Source organism: Aphis gossypii, chromosome X, assembly GCF_020184175.1.
Source record: "Aphis gossypii isolate Hap1 chromosome X, ASM2018417v2, whole genome shotgun sequence".
Taxonomy (NCBI): Eukaryota; Metazoa; Arthropoda; class Insecta; order Hemiptera; family Aphididae; genus Aphis; species Aphis gossypii.
The window spans coordinates 37,233,078-37,261,044 of NC_065533.1; the positions used below are offsets into that span (position 1 = coordinate 37,233,078).

Sequence of the window (27,967 nt, forward strand, 5' to 3'; positions counted from 1 at the left end):
AGTCGTAACACAGTATACTAATCAATTCTTGTCAGAAACATACAATTATTGATGTATCTATTGATAGCTTAAATATTATTGTTTCAAGATACACTATATTTGCATCATAATATTAATGTGCCATATTGGCTACTAAAACTAAATTGTTGTAGAAATTTAATCAAATAATTAATATAAAATGCCATTTATTATAATAATAATTAAAATATTTTTAAGTACATAAAAAAATTATGAAATTGGTAATCTTTATTTTCTTTACGTCTAAGTCAAAAATATACATGATCTTTTTAGTCTCTTGTTTTCAGAAAATGGTGCTTAATAGTTAAGAACCAAGATTTAATATTGTAATTTTTATTATGAAATAAAATCACATTTAAATATAAATTAAATTTTGTGTACAAATAATAAATCCTAAAACAAAAAATAAAATACATACTTTTAAGTATTTTACAGTTATTTGTGTACTAACCGTGTAATTTGATAAAACAAAAATATTATAGATAAAATACACTTTTAATTAGAGTTAGCATTAATAAAAGAATATATTATGTAAGACAATACAGACATGTTATTTAATATTTTAACTAAATTGTAATTTAATATATTATTAATATGTAACGTGCCACGTATTTACATAATATTACAAAACTAAAAATTAAAATCATCTGACCTTTCATCATACAAGTGTTAAACATAATATACAGAAATGATAAATAATTATTTCAGAAAACAAGGGTTGGTTAAAACATGATAAAAGTAAAACTATTTAATTGGTAGCATTAATAATACAATAAATAAATGAATTAAATATGAATCAATATTATATGCTATAGATACACACACAAAGAATAAGATAAGTTGCTTATTAATTTTAAGTTATCTTAAGTCATATTTCTCAAAAGTATTTATCATATATATATAAAAAAAATATTTTAAGAACATTATTTATCATAGTAATGTATAAGTGCATAATGTATAGTAGATAAAAAAAAAAAACATAAATATTTGATGTTCTCATTCATATTTAAATAACCTCTACAGTGTCGAGTGGTAGCCATTTAGAACTTTCAAGTGCATCCCATAAATTGTAATCTTGTGTCACTAGATCTTTATTTAATGCATCTATATCAATTGACTTTTTGTAATCTGCAAAATTTAAAATTTTTAAAGAAATATTCAAAAATTACTTACATATATTTTATTTTTAAAACTTTAAGCACAACGTACAATTACTAATTAATTATAATATGCTGAAATATAATAACATACCAACTAAATTTAAATTTCCATTAGTTTTAATAGCAGTAGTTTCAATCGTTGGTTCTGTCCTAAGCATACAATTCTGACTTTGAGGTTGGTTCCACATTGAGTATCGATGCCAATAGTTGGTTTCAAAATACTGTCCATAATCTTGACTAGCCTTATATCCTTGAGATTCATTTGAAGCACTGAAAAAATTAATCAACTATTATACTGAATTATAATTATATTATAATTGTATTTAATACTAAGCCAATAATGTTTCATATCATAATTTAAATAGTAAAAAATGATTTCTAATAATATATTATACTATCTGATATATAAATACAGATTTTTATAGTTATTATTATTATGATTAAGGAATAGATTTTATTGTGATAAAATTCTAAAATACAGTGAAACTTCCTTATAATGAACTTGCATTTGATGAAATTTTCTATGCAACAAATTATTTTTGAGAACCATGACCTTCATTGTTAATTATGGGTTAATTATATTTTACAAATTCCTCTATGATACAATTTTTTTTGTTCTTCTTGAGACTTTTTTGAATAGAAGTTTAACTGAATGTCATAGTTAAACTATGAGTATTATTCCAGAACAAAGCAATGAGAAACAACATATTGTTGAAGGTTTGCAAGTAACAAATTGCAATAGTTTGGTCAAAGAATACTCTTGTATTGACTAAAAGAACATACCACATCAATAGATGTGATAGTGGCATAATTCATATTTACTATATCAGAAGAAGTGAATTAATTGTTCAGAGAATCTTGTTGATTTTTTTTCATTAAAATGTCTAATAATTTTAATAGTATCAAATTTTTTTCAATTAAATTGGAAAATTAAAGGAAGAATTATATTTCTTATAAGCTTAAAAAATAATTGAAACCTTGGATATAGTTGTAATTAAATGATACTTTATGTTTTAAAAGTGGACGTTAAATATTAGAATTTTCATTCTTCAGGAATAAAAATACTTGTCTTTAATTTCAACTATCAAAGATTAAAATATTGCATGTGTAAATCATTAAATATTAATTAATTTTCTTTGATTATATTTGAAGAAGTTTAGTTTGGAAATTAGTGGAGTTTTTGTTTGGTTGAAATAATATAATAAAGTAATTGTTTGAATAATATTGAGTTTAATTTCTTATGTATAATAGCTATATTATAATACTACAAGTATTAGGTATGCTACTGTATATCATTCAAGGAATTGATATCAATTAATCTTGGGCCTTTTTGATATTTATTGATAAATTCTAAGAACTTTTTTAAAAGACTCTTTCAGTATAAATTTTTATTAGCTTCTATTAGTTTATATACCATGTAAAAAATAACGAAATTAAGTTAACAAATTTATAATTTAATTGGTAATGTAATTATTCAAATAAAAAGAATAAAATCACATCAGTAAATAAATTAATTTTGTTTATAGGTTCACATTTAAAAATAACAAATTAAGATGTTTACTCGTCATTTAAGTAAAAATAATTATTTCGTTATATTTTATCAAAATAAATTGTTATTAAAACCAAAAAATTATCTTACACAACAATATGCCTTTCTGATTTTGGTATGACACTGCTAACCTTTATGGGTTTGGAACCAAGACCTGGAAAACCGTTCATATTGTTAAGACAGTGTTTTTGTTCTTCTTCACTGCCAAAACGAATAAATCCATATCCTTTACTGTAACCAGCACTGTCTAAAACCACTGTAAAATTTTAATTATATATTAAAGTACTATTTTAGTAAACATTATACTTATAAATATTATTTTTAATGACAGTATACATATTAAAAAGTATGTAAAAAGTAATACCTTTAGCTGTGCGTATAGATTGATAGCGGCAAGCAAACGTTTTATATAACTGATAATCATCTACATCAGAACTAAGTTCACCTAACCAAACAGAAAAATCTCTATCGCTTGTAGTAATTTTTCCAGGATTTCCAGCGTGGTTGAGTTTAAATCTTACAGGCTGTAAACAATGATCCAAAATTATTTAATAATTCTTAAATATATACCTGTTTTAACAAATATTAAAGGTACCTATCTATTTTTGAAAAAAAAAGATATATTTAGTATTTAACATTTTAATAATAATAACAACTTATATTTAGCTCATCTTAAATACATATACATATATATGATATAATGAATGTTATTTTTGAAATACATACAATATTATTTTGCTTATCAAAGTAAAAATATAAATAATTTGAGCCATATAATTATATTTAGTATGATTAAAACATATAGTACGTTTAATCAGCAAGCATTTATTTGGTAATATTATTACTTTATTATTGGCTGGTCAGTACAGATAACTACCTACTTCTAATGTAAAACATTTTGTATTTTTTCAACATTCTGTACATGATATTAGTAAAATATGTAACGATTGTGTATTATATCTATATCTTTTATTACCAAAACTGTTATCTGAACAAATTTTAATTAATACTTTATTACACATTAATAAATAATTATCTATATGTACTAGCACATTTTTATATAAGAGAAAATAAGTAAATTTTTATAAAAGATACAATAGTAAAAAGTTTTATATCTATATATATAAAAAAAAGTGTACATTTTGAATAAATTTTATAACTCAAGATCCACCAAAACGATTTCGATAAAAATTTCAGGGCATATTAATATTGATATGTAGATGGTTTCTGTGAAGTTTGTTCGCTATGGGATGAGTGGTTCTGAAGTTATGGCCTCTTATAAGTGCACAAATAAAAAAATTTTAATTTTTGATAACCCATGGTAACAATTTTAACAAAAAAAAAAAGTTTAAGTACTGATTATTATTATTATTATTTTATTTTCGGTAACCATGGTAACAATTTTTTATTATTATTATTATTATTATTATTATTATTATTTTCCCCGTTTTTGTAACATTTTTCACTGATAGTTTACTCCTATTCGTCGCAGGATCAGGTTTTTATATAATACAATTTTAGGAAAATCCACCAAAAAAGTACGGAATCTGGATGTAAAAAAACAACAACAATAACGTCACTGTCCAGCAAGAAAATATAAACTATATTTTTGGTTATTGTAAAGTCGCTATTGGTTAAAATTGAATATAATATTTGTAGACCTGTTGTTATATTTTGTTAAAACCATAAAAACAAAAAAAGAATTAGCGAAATAAGTCAACGTCCACCGTTAATCACAAAATCATAGCAATAGACTAACATAACAAGTTTTACCAAGTTTTATTGTTTTACCAACAGGCTACAATACAAAAACCACCAGATGGCACGTTATTGTATTTTATCCACCGTATTAAAAAAAAAAATTGATATAACTTTGAAACTTGAATCGTACCACAAATTTAGTGTGCAATAAGAAAGCATTTTACAAAATTCGTATTTTAAAATGGTGCTTGCACAAGTTTTTTGAGAATCAAAATAGTCAATGAAAATATCTAAGTTTTAAATACCATTAAACCAAATAATAAAGAACAAATTGATTAAAATTTGAATCATATTAAAGAATTGGCATTTTAACAGGCAACAAAGTGCACGGGTTCAGCTTGTTGTAATATAAAGACTTTGTTACAAAGTATAAAATTAAAAATCGTCGTATGTAAATTTTTAATAAGTACATTTTTTTTTTACATGGTTTTATGGTTAATATTTTTTTGGGTTTTAACAAAAAAAATGTTTAAATTTTCTGATAGATTATAAAATTACTGTTTGACTTAAACAAATTGATTACTTACTGGATTAGTACCAGGTATATATTTTCCATTAAGTTTATGCATAACAGATACGGGATCATAAAAGTCAACAAATGCATAGCCAGCAGTTTCACCAGTATTTTTATTACGCATCAACTTAACATTCTTTGGATATTCTCCCATTTTTTGAAAAGCACCAGTGATGAAACTCTCTGTCATATGAGGTTCCAGCTAAAATAAAAATAATTAATTGTTAACAATCATAAATTGTAAATAATTTCACAAGACATACACTTCCCATCCATAAACTAGTAACACTTTGTCCGGGAGTTGTTACTTGTGGCTGTTGAACAGGTACGTTTGTGCTTATGAACGTTGAAGCTGTTTGCGTTGGTGGTGGAATATTATAAGCAGGTTGTTGATTATAATTGTACATTTGGTAGTAATTAGGCGGATATTGTTGATATTGTTGATTATATTGTGAATATTGAGGAGTGTATTGATTTGTATACATTTTGTTTGAATTCAGATTATTTAGCACAAATGAAAGAACAGTAAGATGAATTATTTGCTAAAACACAATTCAAGCATATAAGTAATTATACAAATCTTATCGTAAATTATTAATTCTTCATCCAATGCACTAAATGTTAATTGTACAACGCTGGAACATGAAAGGCGAACCGTGAATGAGCATTAAGATGTGTAATGGTATTATTGGACTATGTATTGTGATTGATATTGATGAATTAAATTTAACAATTATCACATGGCATCATAATTCGCGAGTTGTTAACGTTTGACACACAGACTTCTATACTATATAGTATATTGTGGTTTGACAGCGTTCAATAAGGAGATATAAACATAAAGTATTTTATAAGCGGTAAATTATTGATAAGTTATCGCTATTTTATCTCATTCCGGGAGGCCTAATGTTGTCTGTAGGTGGAGCTGCTGTATAGTACAGTAAGTTATTCTGTGGCGTAGTGTTCACGGTGGTTCCTCGATATGCCGTTATCATTATTTAAGCCAAATCACATTTTCATACCTTTGCGATAGTACCATGAGACATGAAGACTAGAGATAGGTAAATTTCATCAGTTAGATTGGCATTTTCTTTACATGATTAAATTTTCAAAATATTTCTCTTATTTTAATGCTATTTATAGGCATTTGAAGTATTCGATTTTGTTTAGTTTTTTTATTATAAATTTCGATGAAATTTTTTTGACTGAGTCAAAATATTTGAACATTTTGTACAGAGTTCCTCATGAATTATTGTAATTGTGATAAAAAAAATTATACGAATACATAGGTAGACACAATTTTTTTTATATTAACGTTTGAAATACAAATATTAACAACAGTTGGTCAAAACCATTAATGTATACAAATTATTTTGTTGTTAAAATGTATAAAACATTTTTTATATAAGTAGCCAAGAGTTGAAATTTTAATACAAGATTTTCCATAAGTTTGGCTTACAAATAATTATAAAAGAACTTGAATTTTGACCATTTAAAATAAATGTTTTCCATTTTCTCAAGACACAAACCATCTTTTTTACCACCCAGTTTAAAATATAATATATTTTATATACCTTCGTTCAGAATCGTTTTTCGTATACAATGATACCTGGTACTTACCATTGGATTCAAATTTAATACATATCCAGTATAGCGACTACAATTATAATACAGCAGAGTGTTATTACTTATCACCTATTTTTTTTTTTTTTTTTTGATAGATGCAGATAGTTTAATGGAAATAAAATGTCCGATTTTAGCAAAAGATTTTGGCAACTATATGTAGGAGCTATCATTGAAAAAAAAGAGTGGTCATGTGAGTAACGCGCTCTGCTGTATAGTAGGTCACCATAATTGATGTATTTAATTTGAATCTATAATGTTAGGTATCATTGTATACGAAAAACTCGATAAAATATCTTAGAATGATTGAAAAAAAAAGATTATTTTAAAAACAAGTTCTTATATTCCTAAGGCAGTAAGAACAAGTTCTTATTTTACAAAACAAAGTATTTATTAAGTTTTTTAACACTCCCAACATTGAATTTAAAGAATAATAAATACTATTCATAATTTTGTTTTTATGTATTAAAAAAAAAACAGTTTCATAACTAAGCAGAACATTATTTTATGCTATAAGCTATTTATTAATCTAATGATATTTAACCGTTTGTAGATAATTTCTTTGTCGTCAACCTTAACCCTTCATATTTGTTTTGCAATCTTATAAATCATTTAATAATTCAGATGTTATATTTTTAGCTAATTGTACCAAATATATTAGGTATGTATAAATTATAGAGTTTTTAAAAACCAATATTCTAGAGGTATTATAAAAATATCAATTAACTGATTATTCTATTTATTTTCTGTGTTTTCTGACAGCTAAGATAATATATTTATGAAAAAAAGATATCCTTTGACATAGACAGTAAGTAGCCCTAAGCATAGAGCATATTTAGAGCAATCTGATGGTGATTTTGTAAATCATGATTTATTATAAGATTATGAGTTTTTATACAGAATATTATTATTTGAAATCATAATTTTAACTTCAAAAATATATTTTAATGTTGTTAACAACTTTTATTTTGTGTTTTCTAGTGTTACACAAGCAACATATTAAATATAAACAACAATAGAAAATAATACTAATATTATTTTTGTTAAATTATAAAGTATTGTAAGTTAATAATTGTAAGTAATAATAGTAAAAACGTTTATACATTCAAAATAATTATTATATTATTATTATTCAGATAAATAAAAATAAAACTATATATTTATATTATGAAATTACTTATAATAATTACTAATAATTCTTTTAAATTTTTAGTATGTTTATTAAAATTGAATATAATTTCAAGGAGGTGGAATTGAATTTAAGGGTGGCGTTAAAGGTAAAGATGTGGTTGAATGTGATGGTGGCGTTAATGGTAATGTGATAGTTGAATTTAAAGGAGGTGTTAATGGTAAGACAATTATTGGTTGTGAAGGTGGTGTTAATGGTAAAAATGGATTTGAACACGAAGGAGGTGTTAATGGTAAAACTATAGCTGGTTGTGATGGAGGTGTTAATGGTAATGATATGACTGTAGGTGCAGGTGTAGTTGAAACTCTAACAGAATTTGAACGAACGTCTTTTTTAGATTGGGAAGTTTTGATTGATTTTCTTATTGCATCGATATCCTCGTAATTCATTTTTCGATGTCCCATCAGATATACTGGTGGTATAAAACCTTTAATTCTACCGCCAAATCTAAGTTGACCTGATTGTCTTTTACCTCCAAAACCTCCACCTAAACAAAATTACAAAATACATTTTAATAATTATTAATAAACAATTTAAATAAATATATATATACCTAATCTTCGAGGTTTCCATCCAGGCAGTAATCGTCCACATTCAAAGTCTACAAATATCTGAGAATTCTTTATTATAACTGATCTACACCTGTTATAAGCATTAAGTGCCATTTTAAATGTTTTGTACTCAATAAAAGCATATTGTTTACTAATGCCAGTTATAAGATCTTTAACCAATCTTAAAGCTTTCATTTTACCATAATGACAAAATTCCTAAAATAAAATAATCAACAATTATTTAATTTATATTGTATTTTAAAGTAAAATGTAAGATTTAATCATCATAGTGAAATCAACCAATTTTATATCCAAGTACATATATGATATTTAATACGGTAAATTTAAATAAGACTCTTTCTCCATAAAAAAAAAAAAAAAGATAATATTAATAATAATTATTATTATTATGCGATAAAACAGTGTATACGTCTTTCACCAATAAAACTATTAATTAAAATTAAAAATATTATGCATAAATCTATGAAAACTATTTTTTTCATTTATGAACTCATTTACATATTAGAGTCTTTGCCAGATAAATTGAGATGGTTGCAGCGATGCTTTTCAGTAGGTGTATCCCAAACTAGTCGCGATGTGTAAATTATAATAATCTATATAAGTATAAAAATAAATATATATATATATATTAATACATTATCGGTAGTAACATTGAAATACAGAGAAGCCATGATTTTTTGTTATTGCGCTGCCGCCTCAATTTATCTGGAAACGACTGTACAACCATATGTATTGACAGAAGGAAATAATACATTATTTTATATGTTCCAATAAAAAATGGTTAATCAAATTTTTGATTCATAAATCTATCATTTTTTGTTTTACATAAAATAATATAAAATCAATCTACTTATTTTCTAGTTATTGTTTCAGAATAATAATATTATCTTACATTTTCTAAATCTTCTTCCGTTGTATCTATACTTAGTCTGCCAACAAATATGGTATTTTCAGGAATTCCTTTTGCTTTGTCAGATATTTTATAATTGGAATTTATGGCTCTAGTAATTCCTTTATCATGTGGTTCAATATCAGTACCATCTATACTACCAGCTTTTAATGGATCATAAACTATTGTTCTTGGATACCAACATTTCACTTTTGGTATTTGTTCTTCAGTTCCTTCATAATAAAATGACATTTTTCATATAAGTAGATATGGTGTTAAACTTTTATTTAAAAATACTGTAAAAATAAGATAAAAAATATTATAAGTATTTAAAAACAATTCAATGTTATAATATATTAATGTTTTAAATGTTAAACCATCAATATAATACATATGGATTTGAGTTGGCGATAAATGTATGTAAAATAATGTATAAATGTTATTGATTATTGGGTAATGTTAATGCAGTTTATTTCTATTAGCAAAAAGAAATCTAGGATACCTACGAAATTTACTATGCAAGTATGTATTATCTAACCTGTATAATTTCAGTTTTGACAAGTCTCAAATTTTACCAAGAATATTATCCAGTATTGCAATTAACATATGACGGTAAGAAAAGTTATTGTTATATGTACTCATTTATGTATATTTATTTATGTTTAAAATATAAATGGCAAGTGTACACAAATAAGAAAGTTATCAAGAAGTGAATGTAAATACATACATCTGAAATGTTGAAAGATGAAAACAATATTATTGCAATCAAAAGTTTGAACTAGCGTTGTGTCGAATTATTGAATATAAAGTAATCAGTATTTATTATAGGTATTATTGATGCGCTCACGACGATAATTAAATAATTTAGAATGGTAGGTACTTACGTTTGTGCATGTACTTCGTCGAAGAACTTAACCCCGAAATTTCAAAGTCAAAAACTAATCGACAAATATTTGTTACCGCGTCGTTAATTCATTATCATACAAACATTACAATTAATGAACATCTCTCTTATCTTAAGTACATGCCTTCTTCTAATCAAATACTATTGATAACACGGTGACTAACTGACGCAAAAAGGATCTAATTGACTGGGGATTAAAATTACTATACAGATTTTATAAATTAATTAGATAATTTTGTAGGTAGTTAGTATTAATAATTTTAAATTAAAATGCGCCACTTATAATAGAATACTTTTTACGTTATTATAATATTAAATCATAGTAACTATTTAAAGTATAGAACAGTTATGATCTATCAGCTATCTAAATATATAATCCATATAGATAGAAATTATAATAAGTGGTAGGTAGGTACCTAATTAATACTATAAGTATATGTATGCGAACAATTACTAGGAGGAAATTGAATGTTGATTAATTTTTAATAATAAAGAACATAATATAATGATGAAATGCAGGTACCTAATTAAATTTCTAATCTGTAATATTTTAAATTTTTTTTTTTTTTTAATGTTTTGGTTTTATATGATTTTTTTGTGGTACTTTTAAAAAAAGTCGCTAAAACTTCTATTGGAAGTTATGTTCAAAAATGTACTTAATTTTTCAAAAAATCGTATTTTTTAATTTAAAATATTGAAAGTTTGTGTTTTTGGAATTATTTTAGATTCTAAACGGAGTTATGGATGTAATGGTTCTACAATGATGTGTGTATGTGTGTGTGTGTGTGTGTGTGTGTGAAATACAGCTTCAATTTCAAACTTCGGGGGCAAGTGAATGGCAAAGTGAATATCCTTAGTGTATTATAATGGTCAAAAGTAAATATTTTTCAACAGTTATCAAAAAATCGAGTAAAACTATTATAATATATCAATCAATAATCAATATTATTTATTTATTATTAAATTACTGCTATATTTGATACAAGCGATATTTATTCCATGCAAATATGCAATACATTGATTTCGTGATATTTTGGTTACATAACATTTATCTACCGGTGATATTTTGTCGGTGATTCATTTCGTCCAACTTTAAAATTTAAATGATGTTTATAAAAAAAAATTTTTTATAATATATAATTTCAGTATAAACTACTTATGGGAAAATTTGTTTTAAATTTTCACGGAAGCTATACCTACAAATTAAAAATTTTCTAATTTTTCTAATTTTAATATAGTTGCAAATTTCAACTTCAAACGCTTATAAAAAAATTATATTTATGTGTTTACTAACACAGAACAATGTAAGTGGGATATTACATAACATTTCCAAACTATAGACAAATCCTAGACATTTTTAATACTTAATACTAAACAATTTTAAATAGGTACCTGAAAATAGTTTAAATGCAATAAATGGTTTTTAATAGGTAATAAAAAATGCATAAATATATCATTGGATCATTGGAAAATAGAAATATTCTTAGTTTAAAATTTTTTGTTACAATTACAATTGTGTGGTTATATGTAAGACATATTATAATAATCTTAAGTTAATAAACATATAGCTTATATCGACAAATGTCTATTTATAAGTTTATAGCTTAAAAAAAACTCCATGAGAAATACCCATGTTCCAATTAAATGATAGTCATTACTCATTATATTCGAGTAATTGTTTAAACACACGTAACAGCATATAACGTGACTCGTACACCCAAAAAATAGTTGATTATTAAATTGAAATCGATTAGCTTACTTCATTTCCAATAATTGTCATTGGGTTTTATAGTAGTAGGAATGTCAAATTTTAAGACAGACACAAGTAGTTAGTTCAGTACGTATCTACTGACTTGAGACTTAAGTAGACTAGTGCATGGGAGTAAATAAAGGGGGGCTCAGGAGGGTTTAGCTCTCCCTGGGCCATCTCAGTTTGCCTTAAGATATTTTTAGGGTTCCGTACCTCAAAAGAAAAAAACGGAACCCTTATAGGATCACTTTGTTGTCCGTCCGTCCGTCCGTCTGTCAAGACCGTTTTTCTCAGGAACGCGTGGAGGTATCAAACTGAAATTTCTATATGATACTCAGGTCTACTGTCCCTGTAAGCTGTAGAAAAATCAACCATTTAAGCCAACGCAATCAAAAGATACAGCCATTTAGGCCGCAAATTTCCGCAAATTTTCGAAACTCGCACGGGAATCAAAACCTACAGGGTACTTCCCGTGAACTTAGAATCTTGAAATTGAAAAGTCACGTCTTATAGTACAGATATAGGAAAAATTACGAAAACCATAAATTTTTAGTTTCATCATATAAAAATAAAATATTTTTGACAATTTTGAAAATTTCAAAGTTACTACTTCTTATCTCATGAACGCGTTGATAAATATAATTGTAGTTACCGCAATGGCCGCAACTTACCTCTATGTATTGAGAAGAGACAACATTTTTCAATCAGCTTGTTACAATGAAATATAACATGCTGAATTACCCGTCGTTGCCGGGTTAAAGTATAAAAACATTAATAATAATTCAGTAAATTTGATAATATTTTCAAATTCTTATTCATCTGTTAAAACATTTTATAATTCGCCCGTGTGTAAAAAAATTACCCACGGAACCCTCGGTGCGCGAGTCCAACTCGCACTTGACCGGTTTTTTTTTATTAAATTATTAGTTGTCACTGTTATCGGACATTAAAATGATTCTAATATTTAAACTTATTAGTATAATATTGTTAGAACAATAAACCGATTTTCATTTATATATCCCTGGCTGCCAGCAGCAACCCTATTGAATTCTTCACGATGTATCAGTCGACAGTTTATAGCGAGAACAGTAAAAAGGATCGTATTTTGTAAATTTAATTCACCATATTATTTTGAGTACATTTAAAATTATTCTATAAATGTTAAGACTTTTGTTTGTCTGTGATTATAATGTTAAGCATTTTTAATAATAAAAATAGGAGAAACTACTAGTATAAATCCAGAATACTGACTGAAATTCTTAATAGTTTTTAATTAAAAATGTTGGTATAATACAAATATACAATGTTTGTTTTATTCTTATATAGTTATTTACTACTGTATTCAAATTTTAAACATATACTTTATAACCAAATTAGCATCAGCCATATACATGTATTAGTTTTGATTTAAATGTAAATAAATAATTGTTTTTATAATATAATAGATATAATTGTATAATTTGGTGGTGTGTTGGTGGTATAAGAGGAAGATTCATTTTACATTTGCTTTTGTAACCTACTGGGCTCAAGCACTATATATTTGAGAACTATAATATTTAGTCAGTGACATTAGTAACAAAATTGGCGAACTCAGAACTGTGTCAGATGTCAGTATTTGCTACCCTATGATCCAAATAAATTGTTAAATAAGTGAATTTTTGAAAATGTTGATGTAGGTATCAAAACCAACATTTGAAGGAGTAGTTTCTAGTTTTTTAACTTTATAAGCATAAAGAAAAAATATTTTTATTTAAACACATAAATCACAAGTTACCATTTGGTGTTCAATAAAAAAAAAACTACTTTCTATAAGCTATGTTTGTTAAACGACCTTCATTGAAATGTTAATATTTTATTTTTAACAGTTTGTGATTTTTTTGCCGTAATTGGTATTACCACTCAGTAACTTTCACAATCAACAATTCAGAAGAAGTATCTTCAAAATCAAACTTATAAAAAAATATGATGGTTTATAAATACACATTTAATATGGAGTACAGTTCAAACTATTTTATTTCATATTTTCAAAAAACATCATTTTTTTGAATTTTCATAAAATAAAAAAAAAGTATAAAAATTATATCAGCTATAAATGCTTACAATTATATACCAAATCCAAATTTTAGTATAACACTTTTTTAAAAATACATTAAAAAGCACCAGTATAGCAAAACAATAATAGCTGACTGAAAATCGGTCATAAACTTAATTGTTTAAAATAATTAACAAAGATATCCAAATTAATTACCTCTATAAAAAACATAGTTGAAGGATTTAAGGAAATAAAAATGTATAAGGTTAAATCTTAAATTCAAAAAATAGTTAAGTCAAATAAATTCCTCATATTTTCTTTAAAATACAATACTATAAAAAGAAAAGTATCAAGAAAAAAAAAATAATGTATATTGTATGTATATAAAAAAATTCTGCTTAATGAACAATCACATTATAAATTAATAAAAAAAAAAAATTAAAATTCAATATTGTTTGAAAAAAAAAATAAGCGATACGCTAACAAATATATATATATATATATATATCAATCAGCTTAAAAAAAGACAAATATATGTATATAAAATCACATTGATGTATATTCTACCTATGTTAAGGTCATAGTAAAGAATAAGAACATTGATAATAAAATATCAACGGAATAATATTATTCTATAATTAGATAACGTAAGAATGTTAAGATAACAATATTATAATGAAAAAAAGTTTTACGAAGACTGAAGATCTATAATCTTTTTAGCAGATAATAAATCACATTTGTGTTGTACATAAATTAATGGAAAATTAATGATTTCATATGAATATACTAGTCAGCCTTTTTTTGAAATTGTTAATTATTGTAAACATCAAATAAAAGCATATGATAATTAAATTAACCATAGGCAAACTATTTAAATACATATTATTAGGTATACTGTCATAATAATCATATTATTTTAGGTTGTACAGATAATACTAATAAAAATGTTAACAGTTTAACATATATGTGGAAACAAAAAAATAAAAATTGTAAACATCAAGTAGTTTTATAACAATCTAAGAATAGTACTGGAAAAAAAAATAATACACAAGATATATAAACATAAAATTTGGTTAAAAAATATACATACAAATAATTAATATTATTTGATATATCAAACAATTAAAAGCTTAAAAATAAAATTGATGATAATAATTTTGCAAAAGATATGTTATTAAAATAAAGTAACACAATAAGGGAAATAATGTACTCTCTTATAATATTAAAAATATTATAAGATCAATTTATGTACATTAAACATTAAAAGATGTAACGGAAACTTGTACTTGGTACATGAAGCTTAACATAGCTTGGATGCTATTTATACAATACAAAGAATTAAAAAAAATATATAAATTTAAGATAACAGTTGATGAAATAAGTAACATACAAAAATGATTTTATACATAAAAATAAATAAATAAATAAAAAAAAACACTGCCTACTCCAAGATGTTTTTTTGAAAAATGAAAAAAGCAGGTTAACTAATCAGCCTTAAAATAAAAACAAATACATTAATTTACTTCTTAGAAACATTTTAAGTTTTTAAAAATATGTAATAATAGCAATTTAAATTGCATACCCTTATCATATTTATGCAGTCTTAATATAAATAATTAGGATGATTGGATAAAAATATTTTATTTTATTATTTTTTTTGTTTCCGATTGTCAACATCTAATAGAACATTATTTTGAACAAAATTAAAATGAGTGTAGTTAAGACCAAATGAGCATTATAAAATACAATAACTTTGGTTTATCAATAAATTTGATAATATTAAATTGTACAATCACAGTTTAAACATCTACAAATTTAAAATACATATATGTTCATATATTATATTAAGTAGTTCATAATATATAGTTATAAATTATTCCTAATATTATAATAAGTAAATTATAGTGGGGATTGAGGAATTGTTGATCCAATAGATCCTGCGCATTAACCCAATGAAATGAAAGTTAAAAATTAGAAATATTTCTTATTAAGATTGATAAATATATTATTTAAGACTTGATATTTATATTAAAATAATATATACTAATTGGTTTGGATTACAATAAAAAAAAAAAAAAAAATACTAAAAATACTAAAAAAAAAAAAAAAATAAATAAAAAATAGAAGACTAATATGACAAATTTAACTCATTATCAAACATAAAATGAATTATCTTTCATAATAAATCAGAAGTACCATTCAGTGTGTCGATCCCTATATAAATAAATAAAGTTAACAAGTCCATTTGAAGCATCTTTGAAAAATTCATGAACATAAAATTAATACTTTAGAAGATAAAAATAAGTTAATTTAGACAATTGTAATAAATCAAGAATACCAATAAAAAAAAAAAAAATACATATAAATATATGAATATGACATTATATCATATCATTTCAGTCAACATTAAATTGTAGTCATAACAAAAATATTGAAAATAATAAATTAGTCCAGGACTTTTTAATAAATCAAAAATAGATATGTAGATGCTATATAGAAAACAGAAATAGATAAGTTGCACGCATGCCATTTAAGGGTTTTGTTTTTGTTTCTTATTAAAGAGTTTGCATTATGCTCTCATAAGACACGAACAGAAGCGAATCTATAATTGTTTTTTTTTTTGTTAATAATTAAATTAAACATTAAAATAAGAATACAAAATAATTATTGAGTCCTGGATTTTGAAATTAACATAAAAATTATGTACGTTTTAGATAAAACATAGAAAGCTAAGTTGGAATAGTTTAATTTTTCTTATTACGTTTCAAATAGGAATCAGCATAGTGGCCGCCAATTCCTTGTGAATGCTGTCCAATATACATTCCCTCAGGACTGAGTTCAGGCGATGGTGGAATGCCTCTTTTTTGACCACGTGCTGTTTCATGTTGATTTGACAACGATGATGTTGACGAAGTGGGTGTCCAAATATTTGGGGCTAAGGGAGAATACATAGATTGTGGCGATGGAGTCGAAGCAATGCTCTGCATAGAAGACCAAGTAGATGATGGAGAGTAACTCAAAGACGATTTTTCAGGTACAGCAATAGGACTGGCTAGATATGAATCAGCTGTTGAAGTCTGAGTATTTTTTGGCCATGGTTGATCCAAGTTGAGAGACAATGATGAGCCAAACGGATAAGTAGGTGTAGTTGGCGTAGCTGGAGGTGTAGTAGTGTTAACACCTCCATAAATGTTAATAACAACATTTTGTTGTTGACTTATGTTATGTTGACCAATGTTGCTGTGTTGTTGTTGTTGATGAACTAATTGTTGATTCATCTGTTGTTGGGCTATCTGTTGTTGAGCTATTTGTTGTTGAGAAATTTGTTGAGCTAATTGTTGGCCAATATTTTGTAAATTTTGGGTTTGATAAACTTTTTGTACAGCATCAATTTGATTTAAACTATTATTGTTATTTGTAGTTTGTTGTACAGTATCAACGAACGCAGGATTAAGGTTGGCAGTCAAACCTCCAAATCCATTAGCTTTTTGTGTACCAGCTAAAATCTGAGCGGTTAATAATTCTCTATAATAATTAGCCAGTAGTGGATTGGATAAATCTCCGTCAAATAATCCAGCATTTAAATGTGGCGGGACTTCTCCAACAGGGGGGCTAGGTAATAACCTTGTTCCGTAAGCCTAAAATAACAAAATAAAAATAAACAATTAAAAGTCATTTATTTATTTATTTAATGAAAAAATGTTATTTTACCTCTGGAGTAGCACCCATATAAGATAAACTTGTTGGAGAATGTAACATAGTCGGTGGAGCTTTGTTGTTTGGTAAATGTGATCTCAGTGTTGCTATAGATATTGGTAAAAAAATTCAGTTATAAGATAATTAAGTAAATAAAATAATTGAAAATTTTAATAAACTTACAATCGTTAAAATCTTGTAGTTCAGACCCCATTTGAGCGGCTTTGATTTGATTAAAAATAATATTTTGAAGATTTTGTGCAACTAAAATTTAATAAAAATGTCATAAAAATCAACTCTTGAATAAATATGTACTATTTAGATACTTACAAATTGGATTTTGTTTGGAAAGGTTTTGTAACGATTGCTCAATAACTTCTTGAGGAGGATCTGGTAAGAGTCCGCCACATTTAGATTTACTCTAGTAAAAAAAAAATAATAATAAATAAATAAATGTTTTTAATACAAATTAAATATAAACGATTATTAAATTGCTTCACACCATTACCGGTTCGTTCAACAGTTTTAAAAACAAATTTATAGCTCTGACTCCGGGTATATAGTACGTAATGCGAATATTATGGCCTCTCAGTGTATGTCCATTTAACTCTGATTGCGCTCGTTCTGCATCTTCAGCTGTGTTATACTCGACTAGACCCCAGTCTAACGGACAACCATTTTTAAGTGCAATCTAAACAATAGATTTATGATTTAGCATCGATTGAACAACAATATAATATAAAGTAGGTACTAGGTACACAATCGCCATAGTTAATTGAGTATAAATACTAACCTGGCAATATGGCGGGTTCACAACTTTGGCGAACACTTTCCGGAATTCGCTCATGTCTCTGAATGACTTGGGCAAGTTGTCCACATACAGGCATTTGGAGTGAAGCGATTCGTACGTGATGTGACTGCCATCCAACCAATCACAGACCAGTGTTGAGTCGTCGATCGCTTTGCCATCTAGACCACATTTGGCCGTGATCGCGCACTCTTTGTTTAAATACTCGACGAATCCATAACCCTTGCTCTCACCGGTCTTCTCGCTGATTATCAAGAACGTCTTGCGCACCTCACCGTACATTTGCACTAACCGGGTGAATTGGTCCTCCGTGTAGTTATACGGTAACCTAGCCACGCACAAGAGCATTTCAGTGGGAGTCGGGGAAACTGGTATGCGTTGTCCTCTCAACACAAACTGCTTATGGAAATCCCATTCCTCCATTCTTAATTCTGGATCCTCTAGCGTCACTCGGGCCATGCTGCTGCCGGATGTCGTGCTGATGTGAATGCTTTCAACAGGGAATTCGATTAAAAGTTTTCTGATTTCCTGTGACAAATAAACAAATAAAAATATTATAGGATTGAAAAAAATATATTATTTTCATTTTTATAAAAGTACACTGGTTATTATTACTGTATAGGTAAGTATTAACGAAACACTAGAAAATATAAATTGTGCTGATACGATCCGCAGATCTGTCTTACATTAAAAAAAAAGTATTATACGATAAACATATTTGTTTATTTACATTATTTATATTTTACCACGAATATTATTATATGTTAAAACCCAAATACCCTTTTACAAACTCAGGCGAGTAGATAAATTTCAATCCAGTCACTGTACGAGTACATTTGAATTTATTTTAATCAAGTAATAAATTAGAAATCCCGTCAGTCAAAGGTAAAAGATAAGAAGCAATCTTAAGTTATAAGCATAACTTATATTATATACCTAACATTCAAGTTAGACTTGAATAATTTTTGAACTCACTTATTAAAGTAATAAAGCTAATCCAACATTAACATTATGGATTATTGTCTGAATTTGGTGAGTAAAATTTGATTTAATGATGTCATAATGTTATGGTAGACTCGGGGTAGAGGTTAATAAATCGATTATGACTAGAAAAATAAAAACCTACAGCCTTCATACAAAAAATGTATAAAGAAAAGAAAAGACATATTTTATTGCCACCGGTTTGTGATTATTTACCTATAACATTAGTTACTTTTAGATGTAATCAGTTTTTATTCTTTATAAACTTAATTTTTGTGATGCATTTTTTTTTTTAATAAAAATCAACAAATTATTATGATAGTGTATATAAGTCACAATGGCTATAGGCAATTACAATTTTTTTTAAGTAATTACTAATTAAACACAGGTTTTTTTAAGTACTGATATAGTTGAACAAAACAAGTATTGCAATAAATACTTGTATATTATAAGTATTGAAATGACCTAGTATAAAATTAGACCTTAAAAATACAGCACGAACATTTTTAAAATTAAAGAAGCCCAACTATAACATTAGGTAGGTTGTTAAAATAAACGGTATTTGAAATTTAATGTTTAATCGATTTTTTTTACTTATATTAAAATCTCAATAAATATACATAATACATTGTCACGTTAAAAAAATATGTTAAATATCGAACACGTGAACGGGTAAACTGCACTTCCGGTGAATATCATGCTTCACTAATTTTTTATTCGGCACGGTAAATATTACATGGGGACCATTTTACCCTAACGCATTGATTCGTCTAGCATACATACCATATTATATTACTTTAACCAGAATAATTTTTCTACACGAATTAAAGAATTTAACTATACTCTGATATTTATAATAGCTGTGTGCAACTAACAGGGTTTTAAGAAAATATTTATTATAACAATGAAAATAGTTGGACATGCTCAGCATATATATTAGACACTAATACACTAGGTATGTCATAGTAATAATTTTGAATTTTATTTATTGTTATCATAATGAGCTTTCATAAAATATTATATTATATTATATTATAATATTATATATTATAATTTTTTTTATGGCGAATTTCCAACGACCTTTAAATGTTATTTAAGAGAAAAAAATACTAATTCCATCATTCTTAGAACCATAAGAGAAATACCTACAAGGGTCCATAATACATTTTTCTCGTTTCTCAACAATTAATATTCCAATATTTTACGAAGAATAAGATAATAAAAACAAAAAAATTATATTGTATTATTGTATTAGCAATTATGCAATAAATAAAATCTGCAACAACATTTCACAAACATTTTTTTTTTAAATAGTTTCATCATAATTTACGTTACTTCGTTTTTTTCAATAATAGTGTTATTTTATATTGCTATGCCTCATGTCTAAATATTATTTAATGTACGTGTTATAGATATCAAACTGTTGTCCTGACTTAATAATTTGTCTATATACAATTATAACAACTCATTATACGCTACACGTTTTTTTAAAAATCAATATCATGGTAGACATACTTGTCGTTAAAAATTTAATTTATGGTTCCTTTTTATCTAGTCATATTCGACATAATATGATTTTGTAGCCCCAACTTAAACAATAAAACAATATGTACAATAAGTTATTATTATAAAAGTAATTTTAATGAATTTTAAAAATATTTTATTTTATGTGAAAATCCTAATTATAATATTATAGGACAAATATTTAAATAAATATTATATTACATACAATAAAAATAATAATTATATTATAATTTTAATATAGGTACTTATAAAGCTTTTAAAATACTATTGCACCATTAATGGAAATAGATGGAATTCGGTGGCAAATTAATAAAATGCCAATGAAAATTATAATTATACTTATATTTATTTAACAGGCTTATTATTTTTTTTGTCCATTAATGAAATATTTATATAACATCTGAACCTAAAATGCATGAAAGCTTATTAGTATTTTTTTCATTTTATAAAGTAAATATTATAATTGTATACGATGTTCATAAATTTATTCATATATATATTTTTAAATGTACATTAATTACAAATTTAAAATCTAAAAAGTACTAAAGCACATGTTTTAAGTAATGGTATATAATGGGGCCAACCTATTTTAGGCTGTTAAAAGTTATATAAATATATAGATAAATAAGTTATTATTTATTAGATATACAGTTCTTCAGCGTATTTAGATTTTGAATGTTAAGTCGTTAAATCTACGAACATTTAACGATATAAATACATAATTAAAGATACATAAGCGGTGCTTATGAGAATCATAATACGTCGAAAACGCGCAAAATCGAACTTATATTGTGGTCGGATATACAGAAAAATTAAGAATGGTCATACGAGTATATGAAGGGCCCAATAACGAATAAATCCAAAGCGTATAATAGCCGGACATAAAAAATGATGTGGCTCGACCAAAAATCATATCAATAGATTTTATGTTTAAAATGTAAAAGCATAGGTACTCTATAAAAAATAATACATAACATGATCCGAGTGTAGACTCAATGTTTTTTTTACTATATACATTATACCATGCAGTCAAATATGTGTGTAAACATGACTAAATAACAATACTCAGCCATGTGTGGAAGTAATTTTTTACAAACTCACAACACGTGTTATCCCATTTCCAAACACGATATACAATAATATATGGTTTATACCATGCATTATATTAATGTTATATAACAACTATAAAATAAATAAACTAATATCTTACATGACACCGAATGTTTTTACAATTTTGAACTTTATCCACTCTATGTTGAAGATTTTTTATACAATTGTATATTAAGAATTACCGTTAGTAATCTTTGCTCACCATAATAGTTTCAAGTCGATGACAATAATTTTTCTTTTGTAGATTGAAAAGAAATCAAATTATATTCAATTTTAAAAAATATTAACGAAAATGTAAAATAATATTTCACAGAGTAGAAAATTTCAATAATATATTTTGTCGAACCTATAGTGTTTTCCGAAAAAATTACTATCATTTTATCGTATTTAACTTTAAGTAATCTTTTTTCATAACTTTGCTGAGTAATTTTATTAAAAGAATTATTTGTTTCACGTCAAATATTATGATGTACTCGTACATGTATATTTTATTTGAAAGTTTTGATTTTTTGGTTTAGAAGCTTATTTAAAAATAGTTTTTTATTAGCGCAGTGAGTCTATAAAGTAAGTAATTATTTATAAACTATTATTATAAATCTAATATTTTTATCACGAATTGGAATACCGTATTGCCGTTTTGGAGACACCCCCAAAGAGGTAACTCAGAAGGTAAGGTTAGCAAAAAACAATTCACTATCTGCATACAATTTATGAACATTATTATTACTATTATTGTTATTATAATGTGTGCACGCCGTCGTAATATAACATTAAAGTTTTACTGCTGCCAACGTGTACGACGTACGTGTACTATGGACCATTGAAGTACATGGTAATTTATTTCGTACAGTCGTCATAATATGTATTTATTTTCTTTTTAGTTTTGTTATTATTATCGCGTCTTAAGGGAAAAAACATAGAACACATTTCTCGCGATGTTTAATCAGGCCGTAGCCCGCTCATATATTATTATGTTATGATATTTCGTCCCGAATCGTAAAACAAGATTTAAAAAAGTAAGTGGAACAGATGGCTGAATTCCAATAATTATATATGCCATTTTTTTCTTTATTTTTTCTCATACCAAAAAGAGTCTGTGATATAACACATATAATTTTCCTCCATTTACTAAGAGGGACCATAATATATATATAGGTATCTACAATAGCTGTAGCAAAGGAACTCAGCAACAGCAATGTATAAATTGTATATATACGGGATGAATAACTAAATCTCTCACTGACTCATTAAGACTTTATTTTCAAAAATGTTGATTTATTCATTTAAATTTTGATTTCGATACATAAGCATTTGCAAAACATAGGAGAAGGATCATGCTCGGTGAATACGTGAATACTCTACGCATAGTTTAATAACTACTGTAGTCAACTATTGTTATCCAATCACAATTATTATTTTTTAATATCGTCCTGCTGGCCCAAGCCCAACGATAGCGATGCGATGTCATTTCAAACGATGACAATCGCGCAATACGTATTTTAAACGATGATAGGTCATGATGTAGATAATTGCGAGAAAAAACCATTGCAGTGGTATTTAATAATATTGGCCGCGTTCGTATAAATAATGAGCAAATTTTCTTAGTCGAAGAAACTATATAATTCGAGAGAACTGCACAGATGGCACTAGTTATTTTCGTTTATCTGCTGCACGCTGTGGAAACCAACCGCCAAAAGTTTATTAACGGGAGCGTACCGTGAGTAGAAATTATTTATTATCTCAGCGGAAAGTTATGCAAAATATTCCATCGCCTAAAATACGATGGTTATAAATTTATAAATATTTTATAGACTATAATATCGACGCGGTCTGTAATAATTCGAATTCGAATCTCAAACGAATTTAAGAGGGCACCACACTCAACACATTACTGTAATAATGATAATGAATAATAATAATAATAATTCATAGGGAATTTTATCAAACTAATTTCTCTTATATGGTTTTCAAACATACATAAATGCAGACATAAATGTCTATAAATACATATTAAATTATAAATATTTCTACCTAAACATAATACAAAAATACGGAATTTATAAATTACTTTTTCTAATAGCTTCAATCAGTTCCTCTATAAAAATGTAGTACGAATCGGTATTATTTTTTTTTGGATACAATACAGATCAGCGGATAGTGAATATTAAAATCCAAATTCTAAGTTCGTGGCTTACTTTAACGGTCAAACTATACACTAAAATTCTACTTTATTTAAAATGGAAGGTGGTTACAGTATTTAAACTTAATACCTATATCATACCATAACATTTCAAAAATTTACCCTTTTAGATAAGTTATAAATTTACATTTCGGTCTATTTTTGTTGTTCTTTTACTTTAATAAATCGACACTACGACACATACGAAATATATGATAAGCAATAGGTATAAAATGTTGGTTTTATATATAAGGTACCTAACTATTTGGTTTGATAATTTTGAATCTATTTAAAAATCATTAACATTAATATCGGTAAAATAAATTAAAAAACCATTAGAAGCTAAGTTAAATTAAATTATCAAAGAAAAACGTCGTGTTTCATAAAACAATTTATAAGTCAAATGTAGAGATACAAATATTCTGCGATCCAAAGACCCCAAGTATATTTAATTGTATGAAACAACAACTAGGTATATAGGTATTTATACATATTTTATGTGAACAAGCAAAAACTTTGTAAATATGTAATATGTATATTGTATATACACCATAATCTGATTGTATAATATAAATCATGTATAATTCGTTAACCATTACGTTGACAGACACGAAATAGGGTATAATATTACAGAATTGTAATTAATATTGCATTGTGCGTGTCATCCATTGTACGACTCCGTTTATTAACAAAAAAAGAGTAGTTTATAGTTTTTTTTTGTTAAAACTGCGTATATTAAATGAGTAGTGTACTTTTCGTCGAATCGGGTCGATGGCCACATCGAATAACTAATTTTAGATACCTAAAATATCAAACGAACAAAATTATAGGTACTTTGGGATACTATTTCCATAAGTTACAATGTAATATTTTGTAATATTATATATAAAGTTAATGTGTCGTATACAGAGCGTTTATTAATACAATTTTTCTTAGTAAGAGCACATACATATAAAAATGTTATCAAAGAAACATATATTATTGTTATTTTATCGACGGGATGCGTTTGTGACGAGTCAATTGATTGATAATAATAACAAATCTATGTCAACGAGACGATGCACGCGCTGCTCTTTATGTCAGCGAGGCAAAATAATACAGTGATTCAATTCATGATATATTTAATTGGTTTTTTCTTTTTCTTTTTTAATACGACCTTACAGACAAACTCGTTTTACATTACTATTGCTAATGAAATGCTGTTGATTGTAAGACAAAATAATAACAGTCATCGATACATTATCCTTCTCTATTCTATATACAAACAACAAAATATAGAACTTTCGAAACTTTTCGTACAAGGAGGAGGATTAACCGAACAATTCTATCAAAGATTCTAAAAAGCAATGTTATACTCAGCCCTCGTACAGGTTATGAAAAGGTTAGGTATGGAAACCAAGACGATAATTATTCACAAATTATAAGACTTGGGAAACCATAAAGTATTATAATAACGTAGAACTAAATTTAAAATAAAATTGTACCGAATATAATTGCTAATTAATAATTACTAATTACAGTGTACAATCAAATGTATAATATGTTAACAATCTTGAAAAATCGATTATGCAAATAGTGAATAGGTACTATAGTTTTGTATTAAAAATCTATACAAACTGTTGATCGATAACATCAAGTCATACTTTTTTTCTAATTCTAATAATTAGGGGTAAAAAAATTATTTTTTTGTAAAATTTTTCAACAAGGTAACATTAGCTAGTGATAGACAATGATTAAAATATACAATTTTTGTGTTTCAATGCAATGGAAAAAATAAAATGAAAAAGTATAATACGGAATAAGACAGCTAATATATTAATACACATAGAACGTTTTACGACATCTATATAAATAGAGTAATATATAATATTAATATTGTAAAAAAAAAATACTATTCAAACAGACTAAACGAATTTCAGAAAAAATACACTATAATAAAGAATTCCGACCGTGTTCTCAATATTGTCAATAGAATATTTTGTCCTTAAAACGAAGAATCGTTTGTATAACGTACCGTGTAAATGTTTGAAAAATAACGAAAAATTCAACTGTGGATACAATCGACTAGAGTGTTAACTCGCCCAAGGACAAAAACACGGAGCACAGTGTGAGAGAGACAGTGAGAAAGATAGTGTTAGGAAGGGGAAAAGGAATCTTCTCGACAAGTCCCTAAAGAACGGTACTTTTGTAAGACACACATGATTTTTAATTCTAACGGTTCTTTGGCGTCTGTATATTATTTATCATGCGTGTATAATATAATAATATATAATACAGGTTAGATATATACTGTTATAGGTACATAAAATTAGTATACAATATTATACGCTACAAACATTAGGTTACGTGATTTAATATTACATATAATATTATCGTGCACGAGCAACGACGATAAGACGCATGTTAAAGAATGTCAAGTTTTTTAAAAAAATAATAAGAATGACGATCATAGAGTTGATGTGTCAAATCGATAGTGTGAATCGAGATGTTATTAAGGTGAATTAACGGTAATCGGCCGAACTAAAAACAAAAAATTGTGTTCAAGGATTAAGTATAATATACACTCTGCAAGGCTGTCGACCGTTGTGGATCATCAGGTAGGACTGGAAAAAATAAAATATCATCAACTCTTAGATATATCTAATATCCTATACATTGGACACGAGTCTAACGTCAAAAAATATTAATGATAATTATTATTATGTTATTAAATATTATTATGCATTACGACAAGTGTCACTATAGAAATAAATATCGTAATAGTTAAAATGAATGCATGAAACCATTGAAACCCATCCCTCGTGACCTGTTGGCGTATTTCGTTTAAAACTAAACACGATATTATTATGTTGCGCTGTGATAATATAATATTGTTCAATTATAATATTTTGCAGCGCGTTACTTTGTCGTTTATCGTTTTCTTATCGTATTCCTTATCTAAAATACACGCGCAGAATTCCGGGACACGACGTGGACATTTTTTTTCTTTACTTTTATAACATTATCTAAAAATTATTTTTTTTTTCGTTATAAAAATATAAAATGATGTATCGTGCGATAATAATGATATAATATTATAATATCTGACATTGTCACAATTTGATACTACAGACTCATTGATATACTTTTTGACAAATTTGCGATGTGCATAAAAAAAGTTATGTATAATATACGTTTGTGTTAGTAAAAAACGAGTTAAAAATAATTTGTTTTGTAAGTGCTACTCAAACAGTTAAATGCTTAAAGTTAACCAAACCAACCATTTGAGAGGCTTAATATAGAACATAATAATAATATTTAAGTATTATCATTTTATCATAATAAAAATTAATTATTGATTATTTACAATAATACAATATAAAAATATGTGTAGGAACAAGATTTCGTATTTGGATATACCTATTATGTATAATAGTGATTTATATGTTGTTATGTAAATATGTCACTATAAATTTTAAATAATAATAAAAAAAATATCTTACAATAATACAATATACTTAAAATAAGCAAAAATATTATTATTATTTTGCATTCGGTAACTCATTAATGAAATTATAAGTACACAGTTTTTCAACATGGTTCAATGTACCTATCACGAAAGAAAAAAAAACTTGATTTTATTAAAAACATTAAAAATATCAGCACTTATTTATGCAAAAAAAGAATATTGTTAATTAGAGTGTACAAGCTATTTAATTTTCTCTTTTA

At 25.9% G+C, this 27,967-nt stretch overlaps 3 protein-coding genes across 5 annotated transcripts in view; all 3 read right to left on the minus strand.

Moving 5' to 3' along the window:
- Positions 1-803: 803 nt before the first annotated feature.
- On the minus strand, positions 804-6,054 carry LOC114121447 (tRNA selenocysteine 1-associated protein 1-like). Its single transcript, XM_027983793.2, has 6 exons — positions 5,266-6,054; positions 5,016-5,204; positions 3,092-3,251; positions 2,818-2,983; positions 1,270-1,448; positions 804-1,146 (listed from the first exon to the last, which is right to left on the minus strand). Exons 1-6 carry the CDS (start codon positions 5,485-5,487, stop codon positions 1,025-1,027), a joined length of 1,038 nt encoding a protein of 345 aa, XP_027839594.2. The 5' UTR covers positions 5,488-6,054; the 3' UTR covers positions 804-1,024.
- A 1,509-nt stretch (positions 6,055-7,563) lies between these two features.
- LOC114121436 (U11/U12 small nuclear ribonucleoprotein 35 kDa protein-like) lies at positions 7,564-10,293 on the minus strand. Of its 2 annotated transcripts, none has more exons than XM_027983773.2 (4): positions 10,160-10,293; positions 9,279-9,571; positions 8,368-8,581; positions 7,564-8,301 (listed from the first exon to the last, which is right to left on the minus strand). In XM_027983773.2, exons 2-4 carry the CDS (start codon positions 9,525-9,527, stop codon positions 7,865-7,867), a joined length of 900 nt encoding a protein of 299 aa, XP_027839574.1. In that variant the 5' UTR covers positions 9,528-9,571; positions 10,160-10,293; the 3' UTR covers positions 7,564-7,864. The 2 variants fall into 2 exon arrangements, with proteins under 2 accessions (XP_027839574.1, XP_050063822.1); XM_050207865.1 differs by having other exon boundaries at positions 9,279-9,508; positions 10,160-10,259.
- A 3,958-nt stretch (positions 10,294-14,251) lies between these two features.
- LOC114121444 (ribonucleoprotein PTB-binding 2-like) overlaps positions 14,252-27,967 on the minus strand; it is a 36,452-nt gene continuing 22,736 nt past the window's right edge. The window contains exons 2-7 of one of the 2 annotated variants that reach the window (XM_027983788.2): positions 18,451-18,993; positions 18,160-18,348; positions 17,988-18,078; positions 17,841-17,921; positions 17,673-17,764; positions 14,252-17,599 (exon numbers count right to left, since the gene is read on the minus strand). In XM_027983788.2, coding sequence (XP_027839589.1) covers positions 16,706-17,599; positions 17,673-17,764; positions 17,841-17,921; positions 17,988-18,078; positions 18,160-18,348; positions 18,451-18,993 — 1,890 coding nt within the window. In that variant the 3' untranslated portion in view covers positions 14,252-16,705. The remainder of the gene's footprint in view (positions 17,600-17,672; positions 17,765-17,840; positions 17,922-17,987; positions 18,079-18,159; positions 18,349-18,450; positions 18,994-27,967) is intronic. The other variant, XM_027983790.2, reaches the window with a different exon arrangement.